Source organism: Dothidotthia symphoricarpi (genome assembly GCF_010015815.1).
Source record: "Dothidotthia symphoricarpi CBS 119687 unplaced genomic scaffold P153scaffold_18, whole genome shotgun sequence".
Classification (NCBI taxonomy): Eukaryota; Fungi; Ascomycota; class Dothideomycetes; order Pleosporales; family Dothidotthiaceae; genus Dothidotthia; species Dothidotthia symphoricarpi.
The window spans coordinates 916,174-935,869 of record NW_022985025.1 but is presented as its reverse complement, the minus strand read 5'-3'; the positions used below and the strand labels follow the sequence as shown (position 1 = coordinate 935,869).

Here is a 19,696-nt window from a genome sequence, read left to right as displayed (position 1 = left end):
AGGTAAACTATAAAAACATAAACTGGCGTTCATCAAATCCAACCTAACATGGAAATTTCTTCTTCCAGCGACCATCTCCAAAAAAAACCCTCTTACTTCCCCTACCCAAAAACACCCCTCAACTTACCCCCCAGCGAGCGTTTCTTCTTCCCCTCCCCCTCCCTCTCCTCCCTAATCCTCCCCACCATCATCCCCAAAGCCCCCACCACCGCCTCTCCATCAAAACAACTAACCTCCACAAACCCGCACCCCCTCTCCCCAGCCCACTCCTCCGCCGTCTCCCTCCCAACCCTCCTCCGCCCCCCCTTATCCAAAACATCCACCTTATTCCCCACCAGCACGCACGCAAACGGGCGTCCGCCCCGACACGTCCGCACAGCCTCATACGCAAGCTCAGTCACGCACTCGAAGCTCTTCCAATCCGTCACATCGTAGAGTAACACGATGCCGTCTGCGTCGGCGAGCAGGCGCTGGAAGTACTCCGTGTTGGACTGTGCGGGATCACGCAGCGTGGTGGAGCTCAGGTCTGTGGGGTAGATGTCCCAGGTCTGAGTGCCGAGGGGGAGAGTGCGGTGGTTGGAGAAGGGGAGCGTGGGGTCGTAGCGCGTGAAGTGTTTGCCGGTTAGGAACTGGGGTGTCTTTCAGGGGGGGTGCTTGCGAGAGTGGATGGTAGAGATGGAATGGACTGGGATGAAAAGGAGGAGTGAATGGGTACCATGTCTGTGAAGCATGTTTTTCCTACACCGGACTCGCCGAGGACTACTACGCTTGCTATTGTTTCGAGGAGGGAGGGGGACATGATGGGGACTGAGGGTTGGATTGGAAACTTGGGGGTAGGGAATTGTTGGGTATAAGAGTTGTGATGCTTGTTCTTGAGATGGGGGATTGATTAAGAGGGCTGGGTCACGTGCTTACGTGAGACAAGTCGCGACTTTCGAGACACGTCGTTGAATTGCAAGGGTACAAGCAAATGTTCGAGCCTCTTCTAGAGTACTCATTATTCGCCCCGCACAGTGACCAAATCCGCAGAGCAAGCGTTAGTCCTTTCGAGAGTGAAAAGAGTCAGACCACCCTGCAAAGAATGACGCGCAACCGCTAAGCGCCCTTCAACAATTGCTGCGGACATTTTCAGATTTTCAGGGACCCGCTCAAGCAGCAGACAGACATGCTTTTTCCCCATCCCTGATTAGCAGAGCGCCTTCCTCAGGTCGTGAAAAGCCACTGCACAGTTCACGACTCAAGAAAGCCATGGCCACTCACTTACCTAGCGTGAGCATGGGGGTGGAGTGGTGATCCCAACGCGCCTGACTACATCAATCGCCTTGAAAAGGCTCCCATCCCGCAACGTTCTCGAATAATCCAGATATTCCACGCGCCGCCGTTTGCTCCAGGATCCAACGGCCGCTCTGATGTCATACCGCGACTACCCGCGCGCGCAGAACCGGCCGCCACCGCTCGTCGACTTGATCCCCCATCAGCGCGACGACTTGGACGTGTCGGACGAGGAAGACGACTTCTACAGCAAGGAGGACGACTACCTGAATAACCCCAAGTGGCGATCGGGCATTTCACGCGCAGCAGACGGCATCCCCCGGAGAGTGCAGCGCTGTGTCGTCATCGGCTTCGCGCTCGTGTTGCTTCTGTTCCTGAGCTGGAGAACATACTTTGGGCCACAGTACGCCGCACGCGCCGCGCAAGCACAAGAGTTGAGGATCATGGAGGAGACGCCGGTCATGGGCTATGGGAGCAATGTGCTCCCGCAGTTCAAGGGCATGATCCAGGTCAGCGACATGGACGAGCAGCACCTGCCTAAGAAGGGGAAGCGGCTGGTGTTTGTGGGCGACGTGCATGGGTGCAGGGAGGAGTTGGAGCATCTGCTCAAGAAGGTGGATTTCGACCACAAGCACGACCATCTTGTCCTGACTGGCGACATGATCGCGAAGGGTATGTCACGTCTGCTCTCGAGGTAGGCAGGCATCATGTGCTAACGGAACTGAACCAGGCCCCGACTCCCCCGGTGTTATCTCTCTCGTGCAGAAGCTCGGCGCCTCATGCGTCCGCGGCAACTGGGAAGACAAGCTCCTCCTCAGCATCGCGCAATCCAGCTCGATCCCCAACACCGACTCGCCCGACGCCCTCGACGCCGCCTCGCACACACCCGGCAACCCCAAGCTACAGCACCTGGCCAAGAAATTCTCGCACTCGCAACTCGCCTTCCTCCAGCAATGCCCCGTCATCCTGCGCATCGGCAGCGTGCCCCACCTCGGCGCCCTCGTCGTCGTACACGCCGGCCTCGTCCCGGACATCGCGCTCGAAAAGCAAGACCCCTTCCATGTGATGAACATGCGGACCATTGACCCCAAGACGCACATCCCCAGCTCAAAGCACACGGGCACGCCCTGGGAGAAGTTCTGGAATCACAGACAGGCCAAGGTGCATGGGCATGGGCACGAGCATACGAGTATCGTGTATGGGCATAATCGCAAGAGGGGCCTTAATCTGCAGGAGTATACTTATGGATTGGACTCTGGGTGTGTGAGTGGTGGCCATCTGACGGCGTTGGTTGTGGATGGACATGGCAAGACGGAGGTCGTGCAGGTCAAGTGTAAGAGGGCGGAGGGGTATGATACGGATTAGAGTGTGGGGGTTGGGTAGTTTTTGGGCGTTGGATGGTAGCGACTTGCATTGCATTGCGGGAGTTTGGATATCCTGTTCTAGGGGTTGGTGCTGCATTGTGCTGGGCACCGTACGTTGGGTAGTTGCGTTTAGACCTGTATGGTGCACGCTTGTGTTGAATGTTCCTGCATGCAATATAATAACAGATACTACATATTCTACAACTCTCTTTCTCTCTTCGTTCATTTGTTCACCCATCCCTCACTGTTGATGCCGTGTATGATAGCGATACGAGTGGTGGAGTTGCAATCGCATACAGTTCATACACAGACTCATCGCCTACTTGGCAGCGCCTATATTGGCGAACGTACGTTCGCGAGGCAACATGTGGACTGGATAGATCGTAGGCCAATTAAGTTTGCCTAGCAATCATTGGCATATGGCGAGAAAAGATGATTGGGCAAGGCTCGCGTCAAGTTAGCGAAGATTAAAATTAGTACTAGTTATGCTCATGTCAAATATGGCTTAGAGTATCTTAAGCAAACACCCCGAACAAGACCTTGAGATGGCTCACCGGGTATCTTTTGCTATTTCCTGCCTAGGATACTCAAGCCAGTGATCCCATTCCGACCCAAGATAGTCCGAGATGATACCCATTATATACGCGCCCGCATCGCCAACCTGCCACATACTCCGCCCATGATGCAACAACAGCGCATAATACGCCATGACGACCAAAGCTTCCGGTCGCTTTGACGTCAAGAGCCCCATAAACTCCGGTGCCATCAGTGTCGTCCACGAAAACACCATTTGATATTGATTGCCCTGCTCCTCCTCGGAAAGCACTGCGTCCAACCCAACCTGCAGGTAATGGACTGCCAGTCGACATGCTGCCCGGTCTTCGGCGTCTAGGTTGTTTGCACTTTCGATGAGTTCCATAGCTCGCTGGCAGTGCGTGCCTGTGGGCGCGCGACTCGTGAATGCCGAGCTCAGGGAGAGGATGGGCTCGAGCTCCGATTCCATTAGCAGCGGCCACGCGGATTTAGCAACGGCTACGACGCCCCTCTGCATCCCCGCACAGTGAGCGTAGTACTTGACGAAAGCGTCGAGGCCACCCGTTTCGCGCTTAGCGAGCGTGTCGGCAAGGAGGTGGTGGCCCAGTACTGACGAGAAGAGGAGAACGGAAACGCAGTTGGAATGGTCGACCTGAGCCCACGTTGAGTTGAATAGCGAAATGGCACGGGTTTGGAGGGTCATGGCCTGGTGGAGAAACAAGGTCGAACGCTCGGGATACAGAAATGCTAGGTGACGGGCGGAGAACGCGAGCAGCTGGTGCATGAGGAACGGTGCCTCGAGACCAGTCTTGAGCGCGAGGGAGAGACCGGCTGGGTGGTACCATTCCATGCCGACACCGAGATTGAACATGCCGTTGTCGAGGGTGATGTGCGCCACGAGCTCCATGTGGTTCATGTTAACGGCGTCATCGGGTGGCAAGTCTCGATCGTCCCTGACATTTCGAACATTCGAGTCGACATCGGAAATAGACGCTGGTGTTGAAGGCGTACCAGTTTGGCTTTGAGCGGTGTTTGAACTTGTGTATCCATTCTGTGAGGGTGAATGTTCTGCCGATCGACTGTCCCGTGAGGTCCGAGATCCATAACTGCACTCCCGCTCGGATCTGATGCACAGAAGGCATATGGGACGCTGTTCATCGCACTGATGGGTTGGAAAAAGAGACCGAGGTCAGCTTTAGAGATATATGCATGGTACCAATAGTCTTACTTTGATATGGCGTCTCTTACTGCGAGTCTAAGATCAGTAGATGGCAGGAGGAAGCAAGCGAGGCGGGTCCATGAGCCATTTTGCGTGCAACTCACCATTCCAGGCATCCTCCCCTTGACTTCTTGTGGCTACGACGAAGCATGTTTGGTGGCTGGGAATGATTGAACTGGCGAATACGCGTGTTACATAGCTCGAGAGGTGTGGATGCCTGGCAGCAACGCTAACCACTTTAACACGGCATTAGCGCAGGGTATTGCTGAGGTAACACGCGTATCAAGCCTTCTGTCAAGGCTTCGACACCACAACCCGCAATCTGACAGCAACAACTCTGGTGTCGTCGCAATACGCGTATCCGCAGCACGACGAACATGGGTGGTAAGAAAACCGGTGAGATGCATCGCAAGATAGATAAGAAAGATGTTGATCTCTTTCCCTTTGTTCATTCGCATCTTCATCTCACTTCATACCATTCTATCTCGCTTTTATCGTTCCTAAAATCAATTTCTTCGTGCAATAACTGCTTGTTGCTTCACGCTTGCGTTTCCTTCGCCAATCTTGCAGACCCAGTAATCACACCTCATATACTCTCAAGATGCCGACCCTAGAAGCGTTTCGAGGCAACTACTATCTATGGCACTACATACCCAGTCTCCCCGCCGCCATTATCTTCGCCATCCTGTTCATCATCGTGACCATTGCCCACACATGGAAGATGGCAAGAGCACGGATGTGGTTCTGCCTCCCCTTTGTGATCGGCGGCTTCTGTACGTGCCCCTCAATTTTGGAGGACTCTCTTTCCCCGCAAAACCCCACAAAACTAACATTCCACGCAGTTGAAGTAATAGGCTACGCAGGTCACGCCGCTGCCACAAACAGCACCGGAAAACTGATGCCCTACATCATCCAATCCACATTCCTCCTGCTCCCGCCCGTTCTCTTCGCCGCAACCCTCTACATGGTGTACTCGCGCGTCGTGCAAGCCGTGTCCGGGGCGCGCTTCTCGCTCATCCCGCCGCACTGGTCGACACGCGTCTTCGTCGCCGGCGACGTGCTATGCATGTTGATGCAGACGTCTGGCGCGGGGCTGCTCGCGCAAAGCGACGACCCTACCATGGGCGAGAGGATCATCATCGGGGGTCTGCTTGTGCAGATCGTGGTCTTCACCGGCTTCGTGGGCTGCTGCTGGATCTTCCACCGCAGGTTTAAGGCGCATCTTTCCAGAGAGGGCGCCGCGACCCGTGTACCATGGCAATCGTGCCTGACGATGCTGTACGCAACATCGCTGTTGATCTCGATCCGTAATGTTTATCGTCTGGTTGAGTACAGTGTAGGGCACGACGGTTATTTGTTCAGCGTAGAGTGGCCTGTGTATGTCCTCGACGGGGTGCTGATGTTGTTTGTTATGGTGTTGTTTATGGTCTGGTACCCGGATCAGCTGAGGACACAGCCTAGGGGCGAGACATATGAGTCTGTGGAGCTTGGACAGAATGGGAAGCACTGATGGTCTGGTTTTCGGCGTCTGGGTATGTGACGAATGGAAAGGAGAATGAATGGACGAGAAAGCTAGAGATCTGTAGAACGTCATGACTATTGGTAGACTTTGAATATGAACATTAATTATCCTAGGATCTCCATGATACAGATCATGTCATATACAGCATCAACAAACCCCCAATGCACATTTGAAAGTAAATGATAGATATTCAATAAGTGAAGCCCCGCAGAGCATATGCAAGAACAACTCCGATGAAGACCCTAATGCAGGTAAATAGAAATTACGAATAAGCCCGATAATCCGTGAGAGCGCCAAAGTATAAACGGCGTGATAAAGACAAGCGTATCTCGTTGATGCCCCAGCCTGTTCTAAACTGTTCGTTCGACCCAATCTCAGTCACCCATTACGCGTCGAACACGCACATCATGTTCAAGAGCGATCTACCGGTCCGTGGACCCACAATCCAAGAAAAATAACCACGCGAGCAAAATGAATCAGAACGCCGATCGGAACTCTACTGAGATAAGCTTGAACAAGCCAGGCGAAAGCCAATTCTTGCCAAGCTCGGTACCGGACGTCCACGAATAACATGATGCAGACGAATACGTACGCCTGCCGCACGGAATTGGTACAGACAATGGTGTCAGCCTGCCTACATGGTAGTTGACTGGCTCGGGACACGCTGCTCGGTATATCGATCGGACAGGGTTGAGTTGCGGGGTCCAATAGTACGCCGCGTGAAACTCACTGAGCCGCGCGTCCTTTGCTGCGTCCAGGTCTGGGGCTAAGAACGGTTGTCTGGTTTGGCGCAGTTTCAATAGATGGTATGGTTTAGACCCTGTCCGACTGGGTCACAGTTCCCGCTCGCGATCGTTCCGAGTATTTCAGGTAGAGTTTGCCTGAGCTTGAAGCGCTGTCATCTCTGTCGAAGTCCAGAGGCTGGAGGCGAGGAGGGGGAGATGTGGTCTTGATATGAGAAGAGTCTTGTGAAAAGGTCAGGAAAAGAGGTCGTGACGTTTATTACTTGCTAAAAATACAAAGCAACGCACCGAAACAAAAATTTCTACCTACGGACTTGAGAGTAGTCCTGGGGCGATGGCGACCGTGACTCTTTCCTCAATGCTGTGCCGGGTATCGTGGGAAGTCGGGTCTCAGGTGGGTTGCTGGGCGACCCCAGAGGTGAGAGTGTGTTGAAGGACCCCGTTTGTGACCTCGCATTGCTGTCTGCGTCGTGGTAGGATACCTGTAGAGCTCCAGCTGGTACGGGTGCATAGTGTGACGGGTTACCGTTGGGAGACATGGAGCGTGGCGAAGTGAAGCCGTCGCTTTCACCATCATCTGAACCGCTAAAGCCTCGGTAACCGGGCGAGGGAGGGACATTGAGTGTCATGTCGACTGCTCCGTTATGATTGTGGCGACCGCTTAGTTCGGCTTCAGATGGGCGGAGTTTGATAGCGGGAGGTGAGGGCCTGCGTGATTCGTTGTCTCCGAGAGTGTCCGAGTCGCGATTTGTCGAGCCCATTTGTAGACTGAGAGCGCTGTTGTTTGCCATGGAGTTCTTGATGAAGGGAGAAGAAGCGCCGTTGGTGAGGGTTTGAGAGCTTGCCATAGAAAGGTCCATGACTGATCCTGCTCTTGAAGGCGGGGCCGATTGTGCCACGCCAGCATAGAAACCCGCTTCGATGGCACGAATACCAAACAGATCTCCTTCGTCCTTTTCGCGTTGGGTGAGTTCAACGGTGTCCTCCTTTTGCCCAGCTTCCAGTTGTTCCTGCTTAACAAAGCCCGCCATTCTACCAAAGGTTAGCGCAGAATCGACTTGATTGAAGAATATACATACCTGTGACGGTTGTAGAGCACCTTGATAAACCCAGCAAGGATTGTGAGGACAAGTAGACCGACAAACACAATTCTATCTCGGTCAGCCGATTGCAAACCATATTGATTCTATGTGGCCTACGTGAACTTGTACGCCAACTGTAGGTTTCCGAACCAGCTCGACATCTTGATGGGTTGGCAGGGCAGAAACCTGAAGCTAGCAACAACTGCGTGTGTTCTGATTCAGGGCGAGAGAGCCGGGGTATATCGATTACAAGTCTAGCAGATCAAGTCGATCGACAGTGATTATCGCGGTGGAAAATGGCACGTAATTTCCTGGCTGGTCGAGAAGGTATTGGAAGAGAGTGTGTAATCTGCGATAGTCGACAGATGTATGAAAACTGCAAAGCGCGATAAGAGCGAGTGGTGCGCGGGTTAGAAACGAAAGGACGTGTGACAAGGCACACTGCGAAGAATAACTTGGAGCACGAATATCTAAAGATCGGAAAATTGTGAAAACAGACGAGGGAAAGGAGGTAGATGAGGTCCGAGGCAAGCTACTACGCATGCGCGCTGTCCGCTTCAGTCTCGCGCCTTGTCGTACCGAGTCGATGCATCTAGTTGTGAGTCTAAAAGCGTAACAATATGACGGGGTGTCTCCATGCTGGGCCGCGAACCGAACCGAAGCCCAATCACACGGTGCTATTCTGAGGTAAGCAATGCCTAATTCAGGTTAAGTTTATGCACCCTAGACCGTTTCATATTGGCCATGTTAACACTGGCATGTCCTGGCTTGGTAGCCTGTCTCAGGAGGCGCCAACCATGCGCTTGCAACACCAATGTCGAAGACCACGCGCTCCGAGTCGAGAGGTGGTTCTTCGCAATTCAGCTTTCCACAATTGCTTTTGTTCAGCTTGACACCGATGTTGTGCATTCTAAGTGTGGCGTTGGCGGTGTCAAGAACCGTTGAAAACGCATGTGGCAACGGCAGGCGTCTTTCTTGAAGTTGATGCGAGCTGAAAAAGCATGATCCCGCTGCCATGCCCCTGAACTGGTGTGGAGCAGGAAGAAAGAGGGAAAGCGGCAACCTAGCGCTGAGCTATTGTCCGCCTTGGCAGGGGATTATCATCACACCGATCGGCCAAAGACAGTCAAGTGGGGAGGAGAATTCGCCTCTGCGTATTTTCTTTGCACCAACGGCGGCCAACGCAGGGGCGCGAGGAGAGGTTCCGTTATAATGCGCCGCAGACGTATGAAGTGACATGTAAAGTTCGATCTAATCGACGGCGCACAGGATGCTAAAGGTGCGTTAATCCAGCCACGCGGATTGACACTTACACACTGTGTCACTCGCCTGCTATATAGGGACGTGACAGGAACGAGTTGCGCGTGTATGTGTCGCACCAGAGTTGAATAGGCTACCAACCGTCAAATCGAAACATGATGTTTTTGTGCCTGACTCTCGTTCCTCACCGAAACTCGTATTCGCCTCAAATATCACCGGGAGGCGTAGCCGGCGGCAAACATGGACGGCATGGACGGCATTGACGGCTTTGGATTGCAACAACAATCCATGCAAGACAAGGCTGGAATCGCGTGTGTGGGTTGACACTTCAACATTCTCATCCTTTTCAACTCCGCCATAATCCTGTGCTTGCAAAACACCAACACACGGATTGGGGAACTCATGGGCCTCCGCGGGACTTAGGGTATCCTTGTTGACTTATTGGGAAAAGCGCGAGAGAAGGACTCGTATAGCGCTATTGACCAAGGGTGAAGAACATTTGGTTGGGGCGTCTTCCACGTTCCACACCTTAGTGGGTGCTGGTGAGCGCCCGATGTTGGCGCTGTCTTGCAAAAGGACGCGGTGTCAAAGTGTAGAAATTGCAAATGTCGCATTCATCGCGATTCGTTGCGCCAGGGATTTGTTGACTGGACGCCTGGATGGTGAGCCCACCGAACTAGAAGGGTCCGTCGGACGCAGGGGCACGGCCAGCGACTTGGCGCCGCGCGCAGATAGGAAATGAGCCTCTCGCTTGCTTTAAGACTGTTCTTACCGCCGATGTTGACCAGTATCGCCACAGTGGGCCGGAGGATGATTTGAGCCGTCAAGGGGTGTTCTGTGCTTGGAATCGATAACCGCATTTGAGATTGTGGGCTGCTTCTCCGGTGACACTGGGGGATGTAATGGTTTAAGACATGTTGTCGATGGGTGGATGAGTGAGTAAGAAGCTTTCGGTAAAATGTCGCGATGTGTGTCGTCATCGAGCCCCACCAGTGCTCTCGCTTTCCTAATCTCGTGTAACATCCGCAACGACAACAACTGCAACCTCAACATCAGCCTCAATCTCAACAACAGCCTCAACCGCAACAACAAAACCCGTTCAACCCCCACGCCCTGCTACAACTAGGCGTACCACCTCACTATGGCCTCCAACAAATCACAAAACAAGTCCAAAGTCCTCAAGACAGAGCCTCTGGTACTGATCACAAACCACAAACCGCTAGAACCAGTCCCATCCTGATACCCCGCAGGACCAAAAAGACGCGAAATGGGTAACACTGTCGAAGTCAGAACAACCACGCACCACCTCCCAACCCTCAATTGATCATCTCCAGAATCACCTACTCCGACCCAGAAGGTGTTGAGCGCACATGGGAGTCCGCCGAGCGCCTAACCCGGCCCAAGGGCTGTGATATCGACGCTGTAGGCATCGCAGCTATTCTGCAAGATCCGTCGAAGCCGTATGATGAACCGCGAATTGTCCTGCAGAAGCAGTGGCGAGCGCCTGTCAATGCGGTTTGTATTGAGGTTCCGGCTGGCTTGATGGATGCGGGGGAGTCCGCGGAGGAATGTGCGCTGCGTGAGCTGAAAGAAGAAACTGGATATATTGGGGAAGTGGTGAAGGATCGTGATTTTGCTGTTAGTCCTGTGATGTTTAGTGGTGAGTTTTTTACTACTTATTCTTTACTCCCTTTTTTCCATTGATTCCCATTTTCTCCTCACTTTTCAAAAGCTCCACACTCGTTTTACGTGTTTCGTCATCTTTTCTCTGCAACCAAAGTCCGACAATTTCACACGCTGCTCCTCTCATTCAGTCAAGTCCCAAAATTTGTTCATGAAATTGCATCAGCCCTCCACCAGAACCCAACACGACCTGTTTACTTTTTCTCCAACACCGCATCAAACTAACTTCCACAGACCCAGGTTTCTGCACAACCAACCTCCGCATGATCCACATGACAATCGACATGTCGCTCCCCGCGAACAAAAATCCCACCCCACACCTCGAGCCCAGCGAGTTCATCGAGACATTTTCCGTCCAGCTACGCCATCTCTGGGACGCGTGTAGGAAGTTTGAAGAAACGGGGCATGCGATTGATGCAAGGGTGGGCACGATTGCAGAGGGGGTCGAGATGGCGAAGCGGTGGGGAGTTGGGAGGGCGCCGCGGAAGGAGGACTATGAGTGAGGGGGGGGAAGGAAGGGAAGGGAAGGGACGGAGATGGAGTGGATTTGAACTCGAACTCTTGTGATACTATCCACCACAGTACAGTACAGCATGAGACAGTGAACGGAACAACCCCCGCATCACAAGCCCCCATAACGCGTCAGACACTACAACACGGCAATTCTTACCCTTTTGTGCGAATCAGTCAGTCGATAGTGTCTACACGGGGATACACCTTCTATACTAGAAACACGACCCCTCACAAAACAGAACGCACGCCCCCTATCACAATCTTCATTTCACTCCACTCCAGCCCATCTACTTCCCCGCTCATTTGTCTTTCCATCTATCTATCTATCTATCTATCTCTTCGTCCATATATCCCCAATCCATTCTCACAACCCTCACCTCACTTCTCCGATCCATAACAAAATCCATGCATTTATTCCATTCTTTCTGCTCTACCAACCAACATCCCCTTCCATCCACCTACTACAGCTAATCGATTGCTCATCCCCAAACCTATTGACCCCCTGGTTAACTCGCGTACCTCCCACACTTCTCTGAAGATAAGACCTGGTAAACAGTTTCACCTATTTATGGATAAATGGTAGGACTTCCAGCGCCGAAGATATGTAGTAGAGACTTGCTACATGTTTACTTAATGCGGAAATAGAGAATAACTCTCAAACCAAGATGACTACGTAGATATACAGTCATGCCAGCTATTCAATATCAAATCCAGAGCGTACCCTTCTCCGTTTTTCTGCTATCAATACTCTCCTTGTCACCTCTCCATACCACCTATCTTCCTACTTGTCTATATCGCTCTATCCCAACCCACAATATAATCCAGTCGTACAAACTCAATCCCCGTACGTCCCCACCCTCCAAACACACCCCAACATCCAGATCCCCTCTCAGCACCGCCCACCCACCCATCAGCGCGCAGAAAACACCTTCTCAAGAGCATGACAGTTTTGTAGATATCAAGGGGATTGTGCAGGAACAGGTAACGCGGAGACTGGGGGTTATAAGGTACGGGTGACATATCAACCCTATTCCTCCCCTCTTTGTATTACTACGTCGCTGTTCCTGTATATGTGGATGTAGACTGGATATCATCCCGACAAGAGCGGAGTAGGTTGTTAGGGATGTGCTTCCTCGATGAGCCTGGTCTGGTCTAATCGGTACTGGAGGCGGCAGGGCAGGGCAGAAGAGAGGAGAGCAGCCAAGTACCACATACCGTTTCCTTCCCAGTAGAGTTATTGTTCGTAACAGGGAAGCAGTGGAGTGTTTTGTCCATGTACGTGACCTTCCAAGTCTAGGGCAGAAGATCATATTGTATATGTATAAGATGAATCAGGTTGAAAGAGGATATTGCATATCCTACCTTACCCTGTTTTCTCATTTTGCTTTCCTTATATTATATGTGATCAAAAAAGAGAACAAAAGACGAATGTGAGTTTACACAAATAAGAAAAGAGTGAGTATTTCCTATTTTCTCCCTGAACACATCATAATCTGAGACGAGAACAAGATAACAACAAGCGAAGTGACTGTGAATGTGAAAGTGAATATGAAGAATATTATGCATTACCATCTCATCCCATCCCATCTCATCTATCTATGTAAACTCGTCGCGTCGCGTCGCATCGCATCGCGTCTCACTCATCCCAACCCAGTTTAAAATACACCATCTACAACAACAAGCCACCAGACCAAACCAAACGCCAAACCATAACACGCCGACCCATAAACATGCATAACAACAGAAGAACACCACTCAACTCCTAACCTCAGCAACAAGATACGGCCCAATAACCGCGGCAGCCGTCCAAACAATAGCACACATCTCCACCGTCAACACATACGGCACCTTCCACACAGGCACCTCCCTAAGCCTACACGCCACAGCATAAAACGCGACGCTGAAAAAGTGATAGACAAGCAACCAGGGGTTCTGAATGAGGCCAGAGAGCATACCACAAGGCTCATCGACACAGCGGCCACCACGTTGGAAGTAGCGGAAACAGCCGTTTTTGAGGGCGGTGAGGTGGGGGTTGTTTGCGGCGAAGAGCGAGTACAGCGCCATGGCGAGGATGTTGATGACGGAGCTGCCGCTCTTGCGGGCCCAGTGGAAGCGCGACATTGCGGCGACGACGGCGGGCGTGTCCTCGAAGCTGGGGACGTTTTGCGGGGAGAGGAGGGTGGAGAGGGTGACGACGTCGTTGAAGGCGACGGTCATGCCGCCGCCGGTGAGGGGGTGGCGCATGTTCATTGCGTCGCCGAGCATGATCAGGCCGGCGGTTTTCTGCACCGCGGGCGGCAGGAAGGAGTTGGGCATTGAGCGGAGTTTGCCGGATTCGACGGCGCGGCGGAAGGCGGGCTGGACGCATTCGGGGAGGTTGGGGAGGGCGACGTTGAGCATGTGGTTCTTTACTCCGCCGGCTTTTACGCTCGCAGAGGGCAGGTTCTCGGGTATGTCGACGAGGATGCGCGTCTCGTGTGTGCCGATCTGGTAGATGAGGATAGGGGGTGCGTCGGTGAGGATGACATGGCCGTGTTGGGGCATGGGCAGTTCGGCGTCGATCATCTCCAGGCCCCAGAACTTGCTGCGGACTTGGGGTGTGTGGGGGAGGTGGTTTTTCCTGAACTTGGAGGCGTAGCCGTCGGCGACGAGGGTGATGGCGCCGAAGTAGTAGTCCTTCTCGCCGGCCGTGTGGCATTCAACACCCAAGACCTGGTTGGTCCATTCATTCTTCACCATATCGGTGACGGTGGTCTCGACGACGGTGACGTTTGGAGCGGCCATGGCTGCGGCGCGCAGTTTGGTGATGAAGCGGCCGTGGTGGAAGGACCGGCCCTCTGGCTGCTTCTTGGAGGCAACGAGGCTCGCGGGGTAGGCGATTTGCACGGGCTCGCGGTTGTACGAGACCTGGTAGCCGTAGCACGGGATGGCATCGATGCCCTCGAGGCAGTCTGTCATGTATCAGCATGGTGGACTGGTCTAACAACGAATTGAGCCACGCACCCCTCAGGCCCAGTTTCTCCAGGGCCTCGACGCCGCCCGGCTGCAGCAGCTCGCCCACAATGCGGTCCGGCTCCTTGAGGCTCTTCTCGAGCAGGATCACGCTGCGTCCCTGCCGCCCGAACGCCACCGCCGCTGCACATCCCACGATGCCGGCGCCCACAATGACAATGTCTGCCTCATGGTGCACGCGCCGCCTCTCCTCGCGCGAGTCCACCTCTGGTATGTAGTCTGTGTGGGGGATGGAGGAGGTCGAGGCGCCGCGGGCTCGGGAGTGCGACGACGTGGTGACGCCCGGGGGCAGGGTGGTGATTTTGGTGGAGAAGATTGTGAGCATCTTGGCGGCGAATTGGGCCTGTTGAAGAACCCGGGATGTCGTGGATGGACGTGAACGAGGGTTGCAGGCGCTACAGAGTCGGAAAAGCACACACTACGAGGCTGGCAGAGGCGTCAATGGCCCGTCGGTGGCGACTCGCGATCTTAAACCCTCGTCCTGCGAACTAGAATCGCGGGCGGTGAGGCCCTTCTGCCAGGGGTCGTTGGCGCTAGCCACCGCTTCGGCCGGAGTGGCGTGAAGCTCATCTCATCTCCATCCGGTGCATGTCGGGCCATCATCTTTCGTGAGAAGCATGTTGGACTGCTTGACGACTCTACACAGCGAGGTAAGCATGTTGTATGAATGACATGTGAATGCATATGCAGCCGGATATGGCTAGCGCGGTGGGATGAACCAGCTCGCCAATGATACTCCACCTCGACGCCCACACAGCACATCCACGTCCTGGCAGCTGGGTTCGGAGAACTCCTGCAAACTCTTCCTCTTCCCCATTCTCGAACACCAACCCCTGATCCTTGAACTCAGGACAACCCTACCAGTATATCTTGACTATCATCTGCTAGCCATACAGAACAGCGATAGGCGATGATATTAATCTTTTCCTATCAATCGCGTTCCTTTACTCTCTTTTATTTTCCATACATCTTCTCGTACTCCGATAACAAACATTAAACAATCTCTCATCATCTCAATCACGCTCACCCCTCAGTGTCCGTCATAACCATACCCCACCATTCATAAACAAAAAACAACCACTTCAAACCACCCAAGAACCCATCATACATATCACATAAAGCCCACACCCACAACCAACACGTTATCCTCCCAGCACTCTACATATCTGCAGAACCTCCAGGCGATAATCCAAGCAAACCAAGGAATGCAACCAACTTTCAACGTCATCTATCCAATATCCAGTATCCATCCACACAATGTAAGCTAGACTTGTCCAAACTCTCACCACCACCCCGATGAATATCAGACATGCAGAGCTTACTCCGCGGGACCAAAGTCCTCTCACACCCCATCAGCATCAATGGCATGTATTCACTAATCGGTGCAGTGAGCTGCGTGTGGTCATATTGGCAAGCGATGGATTAGACAGCGTGTCGTTGTGAATGGTGCTCATAGGTTATAATGTGCAGTTCAATAAGTGTGTAAGTCAATATACAAGGGGTGGCTTGGAAAACGCATCAATCGACAAGTCCATCGACAGTGAAAACGCAGTCATGATGTGCAAGCAACGGGTATTGATAAGTTTTGTATCATGATACAAAACGAGGCACGAGGACAGTGCTGTATAAACTGGATGGAGAGACATCCTCATTAACACATCCACTGACACACCACCAAACATCAAGCATCAAGCCAACATCAGACCAAACACAGCACAACCAATAAATGAATAGAAAGTAGGAAAAAGACGTCATCATAACATCTGCCTAACCAGCGCCTCGTTCTCATAACGCCATTCTCACACACACCAACAAACAAACAGATGTTCTACGCCACCCCACGATATCCAAGAACCCAAACGGAACAGAAAAGAACAGAACAGAAACCAGCAAATCGACCTCGAACACTTCACCGGTCGCTGCAAAAGAGAACCCTAAGAAGTAGAAAGAATGTAGAAACCCACCAAGACAACCCCCGCACACAAATCCTACCTACCCACCCACATCCACACACACACACAGATCAAGCCTTCGCCCCCGCACTCGCCGGCTTATCGTCCTTGATGGTCTTCGTCTGCTTCTTCGCCGTGCCGATATGCGTATTGTGGACTTTTGTCGCGAATTTGAGACTTGTGATAGTTTCCTGGAGATGAGCTTGGAGCGGGGAGACCATGACGAACATGAGGGTTTTGGAGTTGCCGCCGAGCGAGTATTGGAGGAGGTATGTGAGCTGCGTCATGATGCATTAGCAAGTATTCGAAATCAATAAAAGAAGAATCAGCGACAACATACCTTTGAGTTTCTGTACGGGACATGGGTGCCTTCTTTCGCGGACCCAAGAGCGTTGATGACATCGCCTAGACAGCTCAAGCTCTTGTTGATGTTCTGTGTTTCTTTCAGTCGCGCGCCCTCCGCTTTGGAGTGCTCGAGTCTTTCGGAGCCGGCGAGATCGACGAGGTTGAGTGTGCCCTCGCTTCTCTCGCCTGTGATCTGGTTTGTGCCGACGAGCTTCAGGATGAAGACCGAGTGACTTCTGCTCGATCGCATGTTCGCCTTGGTGGCAGCTACTGTCCTGTTCTTGTCTGCCGTGTCGAGGATTTCCTCAACTCGTTGCGCGCTGTCGAGGGTGACGCTAACAGTATTCTCAAGAATCGTCTGCTTTTTCGCAGGGTCGTGTCTGACTTCGACCTTCTTCTTGTCGAGGTCTTCCGCACGACCGAGCAGATCGTTGTATGTCTCATTGTAAACCTCGATGAACGAACCCTCCATCTTGTAGCGCCAGCCCTTCTCTTCCAGGCGCTGTGCTTCAGCGTAGATCTGCGCTGTGGCACGTGGGATCATGCCGTCAGCTGAAGACATGGTGAAGGTCTTTCCAGCTCCGGTTTGACCATAACAGAAGATGCAGACGTTATACCCATCCAGTGCGCTCTGAACAAGTTGGCTGATCTCCTCAAAGACTTCGCCGTTCTGAGACCCTGGGCCAAAGACACGGTCGAAAGAGTAGGCGTATGAAGGTGTGATATCCTTCCCGGTCGCACTCATTTTCTCTGGACCAAGCATGGCCACCTCCTTGCTATCTGTGTCCACGTCCGGAAACGAGATCTTCGCAGGATCGTTCTCGGAGTCGTGCTTCGGTCGCACACGACACATGACTCTGATGTTGCCCTTGAGCTCCTGCACTTGGTTGAAGAGCTTTCGTCGTAGTGTCTCTTCCTGGCGGAGTTTGTCGTTGGCCAGCTCTGCTGCTTCGATGGCGTCTTGCATTCTCTTGTGGAGATCGTTGAAGGATTGCGACTGCGCTTGGCTGTCGGATTCGAGAAAGTTGATCTTTTCTTTCATCGCTTGGTTTGCGGCTTCCAATGTGAGGTTGTTGGTCGTCGCCAAGCCCAATTGTGTTTGGAGTCCAGTCTTGAGGTTCCTGGTCGATTCGAGTTCTGCCTTGACGTTGATGAGTTCCCCTTGAACAAGCTGTAGCTCCCGCTGCTTGGCCTCTGTTTCGTGTCCAGCGGCTCTCAACTTCGAGCCCCACTCTGCTTCTTTCTCCTGGGCCTCGCGAGCCCGCCTGCTGCGTTCTACTTCACCATCGGCATCGATCTGCTTCCTCAGCTCTGCCAATTCCTCGCGGTGCTCTTTCAGTAATCCCTCAATCTGAGATTTGAATTTTCTGACAATCTTCTCCTCGGACTCTTCCTTCTCTCTTTGCATCCTGTCCGTTTCTTTTCGCTGCCGGAATTCGAGTTCTTCCGTTTCGTTGCGCAACTTTCTGCGCAAATCGTCTGCTTCAAAAGTGTGGTTTCGTCGTGTCATCTCCAGCTCCATCTTCACAGTGTTCAGGCAACTTTGAGTGTCTTTCATATCAGATTCTAGGCTGGTGTTTGCAGTTTCTAATCGGGCGCGGATGGCTTCGAGTTCAGCAACTGCGGGATCACCATGTTAGTCAAGGGTGTTCGCGCAGGAAAACCGACAAGGGGCTCGCAGCGTCTTTGCGCCTTTGAGACGTACCTCGACCCTGAAGTTGTTGAGCAGTTTCTTTGTTATCGGTTGCTTGTTGCATGTCGCGCTCCATCCTAGCGGTAAACTCCCGAAATTGCGTTTCCATCGCTTCCATTCGTTCATCGTAAAAGTCTGGACAGCGGTCGTTAGTAAATCTATTTAAAAAATTCGTCCGCTTTGCTCTAGGGGTAGAGGATGGAGGATGTCGAGTGGGCGTTCGGTTCACTGTCTGTCGAACAGGCGATGCTTGAGGAAGTCGAGATGGAGGCTTTGCAGGCTTCAAGAAAGGGTTTGTATCCCTGCCAGAAGTCATACCACGCTCAGATTCACTCTCACGGGGCTCTGCATCCGAAACACCCAATTTGAGTGCCCCAAGATTGGCGCAGACTTCCTCGCAATCGAAATCGGCAGGTTCTTCGATGACAGGGGTGATGGGGCGAAAGATCGAAGGGGACGAGATGGCTCGAGAATGTGATATGCGAAACGTCTTCTGAGGGGTTACCTCGAAAGACTGTGTGCGCGCTCTCGAGGTCACGGGCGCCTTTTTCAGCACCTTGAGAGTCTCTTTGGGATTTGTGGAGATAAGAAAGGGCTGCGAACCTTTGGGGTTTGCCTCCTCGTCCTCGTCGTATCCAGCACGCTTAGACATGGCGGTGGCAGGACGAGACGGCTGATGATGCGACTTGCTTCTGTTGTGCCCATACGCAGACTTTGGTCTCGCGTTCGCAACGGGGGCTTTTGCGCCAGGACCCATGCTACCACCAAAGGCGGACGCAGAAGCACTGCGAGAGACGGTATTCCCGGTCGCGCGCGACAGCGATGCAGACATTCCGCGTGCAACAGTGCTCTTGACGCTGTTGCTGGTGTGGCGCGAACTAGGGGGCGCGGGGATCTTTGGCTTGTAGGGTTCACCACCCAATTCTGCCAGTGTCTTCCGTTTGGCGGCGGGCTCGGGTACTGGGGGAGTCAGTGGCCTGTCCGGGTCACAGTGTATGGAAATGGGAAGTTTACAGCCGGAGGGCTTGTGCTTCGTGGCCGTTGTCGACTGAGACATTGCGATGCGCGCGTTCATGCCAGAAGGGGGCAGTTCGGTGAGAGCGCGTGGCGACGTGGGCTCGAGATTGATCTTTGAGGGCGGCTTGATTCCTGAACGCTTGACGAAGCCCTGAGCAGACCGTGGGCGTCAGTCGTGGGGTCACAGTACTGCTTGCGCTGTGTGCAGACGTACCTGGTTGTCCATTGCGGGATCCATAATTCCAAAAGTCAACACAACTTTAAAAGAGCGAGAAAAATCACCAAGTCATGCTGCTCCCAGCCAGGTGCACGAGCGTGTTGTCGATGGCAGCGATGGCGGTGCGGAGTTTGATAATGCCGATTGTTTTGGCGTGTTTACAAACACGTCAAGAGACCCCTGTCGTTGCACCACGAGGAATCAGGTTAGACGATGGGCCGTGCCCACGGCGCGATGAAGACGCACCACCATCATCTTTTTCAAGTCC

General features: G+C 52.9%; 9 protein-coding genes across 9 annotated transcripts; 4 read left to right on the top strand and 5 right to left on the bottom strand.

Annotated features, from left to right (window-relative positions):
- Positions 1–101: 101 nt before the first annotated feature.
- P153DRAFT_399745 (P-loop containing nucleoside triphosphate hydrolase protein) lies at positions 102–921 on the bottom strand (the record flags this gene model as incomplete). Its single annotated transcript, XM_033671757.1, has 2 exons — positions 716–921; positions 102–629 (listed from the first exon to the last, which is right to left on the bottom strand). The coding sequence occupies exons 1-2, from the start codon at positions 797–799 to the stop codon at positions 102–104; spliced, it is 612 nt and encodes a 203-aa protein (XP_033520687.1). The 5' UTR covers positions 800–921.
- A 173-nt stretch (positions 922–1,094) lies between these two features.
- P153DRAFT_369631 (Metallo-dependent phosphatase) lies at positions 1,095–2,761 on the top strand. Its single transcript, XM_033668823.1, has 2 exons — positions 1,095–1,944; positions 2,003–2,761. The coding sequence occupies exons 1-2, from the start codon at positions 1,410–1,412 to the stop codon at positions 2,635–2,637; spliced, it is 1,170 nt and encodes a 389-aa protein (XP_033520686.1). The 5' UTR covers positions 1,095–1,409; the 3' UTR covers positions 2,638–2,761.
- A 324-nt stretch (positions 2,762–3,085) lies between these two features.
- Positions 3,086–4,580, bottom strand: P153DRAFT_434062 (putative C6 finger domain protein). Its single transcript, XM_033673057.1, has 3 exons — positions 4,494–4,580; positions 4,399–4,417; positions 3,086–4,332 (listed from the first exon to the last, which is right to left on the bottom strand). The coding sequence occupies exons 1-3, from the start codon at positions 4,538–4,540 to the stop codon at positions 3,187–3,189; spliced, it is 1,212 nt and encodes a 403-aa protein (XP_033520685.1). The 5' UTR covers positions 4,541–4,580; the 3' UTR covers positions 3,086–3,186.
- A 146-nt stretch (positions 4,581–4,726) lies between these two features.
- On the top strand, positions 4,727–6,012 carry P153DRAFT_369629 (RTA1 like protein). Its single transcript, XM_033668822.1, has 2 exons — positions 4,727–5,162; positions 5,232–6,012. Exons 1-2 carry the CDS (start codon positions 4,991–4,993, stop codon positions 5,897–5,899), a joined length of 840 nt encoding a protein of 279 aa, XP_033520684.1. The 5' UTR covers positions 4,727–4,990; the 3' UTR covers positions 5,900–6,012.
- A 944-nt stretch (positions 6,013–6,956) lies between these two features.
- P153DRAFT_298129 (uncharacterized protein) lies at positions 6,957–7,897 on the bottom strand (the record flags this gene model as incomplete). The annotated part of the gene is made up of 3 exons (XM_033664203.1): positions 6,957–7,686; positions 7,734–7,805; positions 7,854–7,897. The coding sequence occupies 3 exons, from the start codon at positions 7,895–7,897 to the stop codon at positions 6,957–6,959; spliced, it is 846 nt and encodes a 281-aa protein (XP_033520683.1).
- A 1,875-nt stretch (positions 7,898–9,772) lies between these two features.
- On the top strand, positions 9,773–10,426 carry P153DRAFT_369627 (uncharacterized protein). Its single transcript, XM_033668821.1, has 3 exons — positions 9,773–10,191; positions 10,247–10,281; positions 10,331–10,426. The coding sequence occupies exon 1, from the start codon at positions 9,955–9,957 to the stop codon at positions 10,120–10,122; it is 168 nt and encodes a 55-aa protein (XP_033520682.1). The 5' UTR covers positions 9,773–9,954; the 3' UTR covers positions 10,123–10,191; positions 10,247–10,281; positions 10,331–10,426.
- P153DRAFT_323558 (uncharacterized protein) lies at positions 9,773–11,505 on the top strand. Its single transcript, XM_033665213.1, has 4 exons — positions 9,773–10,191; positions 10,247–10,281; positions 10,331–10,656; positions 10,914–11,505. The coding sequence occupies exons 1-4, from the start codon at positions 10,138–10,140 to the stop codon at positions 11,180–11,182; spliced, it is 684 nt and encodes a 227-aa protein (XP_033520681.1). The 5' UTR covers positions 9,773–10,137; the 3' UTR covers positions 11,183–11,505.
- A 1,254-nt stretch (positions 11,506–12,759) lies between these two features.
- Positions 12,760–14,870, bottom strand: P153DRAFT_323555 (squalene monooxygenase). The gene is made up of 2 exons (XM_033665212.1): positions 14,196–14,870; positions 12,760–14,143 (listed from the first exon to the last, which is right to left on the bottom strand). Exons 1-2 carry the CDS (start codon positions 14,527–14,529, stop codon positions 12,948–12,950), a joined length of 1,530 nt encoding a protein of 509 aa, XP_033520680.1. The 5' UTR covers positions 14,530–14,870; the 3' UTR covers positions 12,760–12,947.
- Positions 14,871–15,816: 946 nt separating this feature from the next.
- Positions 15,817–19,537, bottom strand: P153DRAFT_425444 (kinesin-domain-containing protein). The gene is made up of 5 exons (XM_033672543.1): positions 19,426–19,537; positions 19,209–19,362; positions 18,207–19,154; positions 16,497–18,121; positions 15,817–16,434 (listed from the first exon to the last, which is right to left on the bottom strand). Exons 1-5 carry the CDS (start codon positions 19,447–19,449, stop codon positions 16,228–16,230), a joined length of 2,958 nt encoding a protein of 985 aa, XP_033520679.1. The 5' UTR covers positions 19,450–19,537; the 3' UTR covers positions 15,817–16,227.
- Positions 19,538–19,696: the final 159 nt, after the last annotated feature.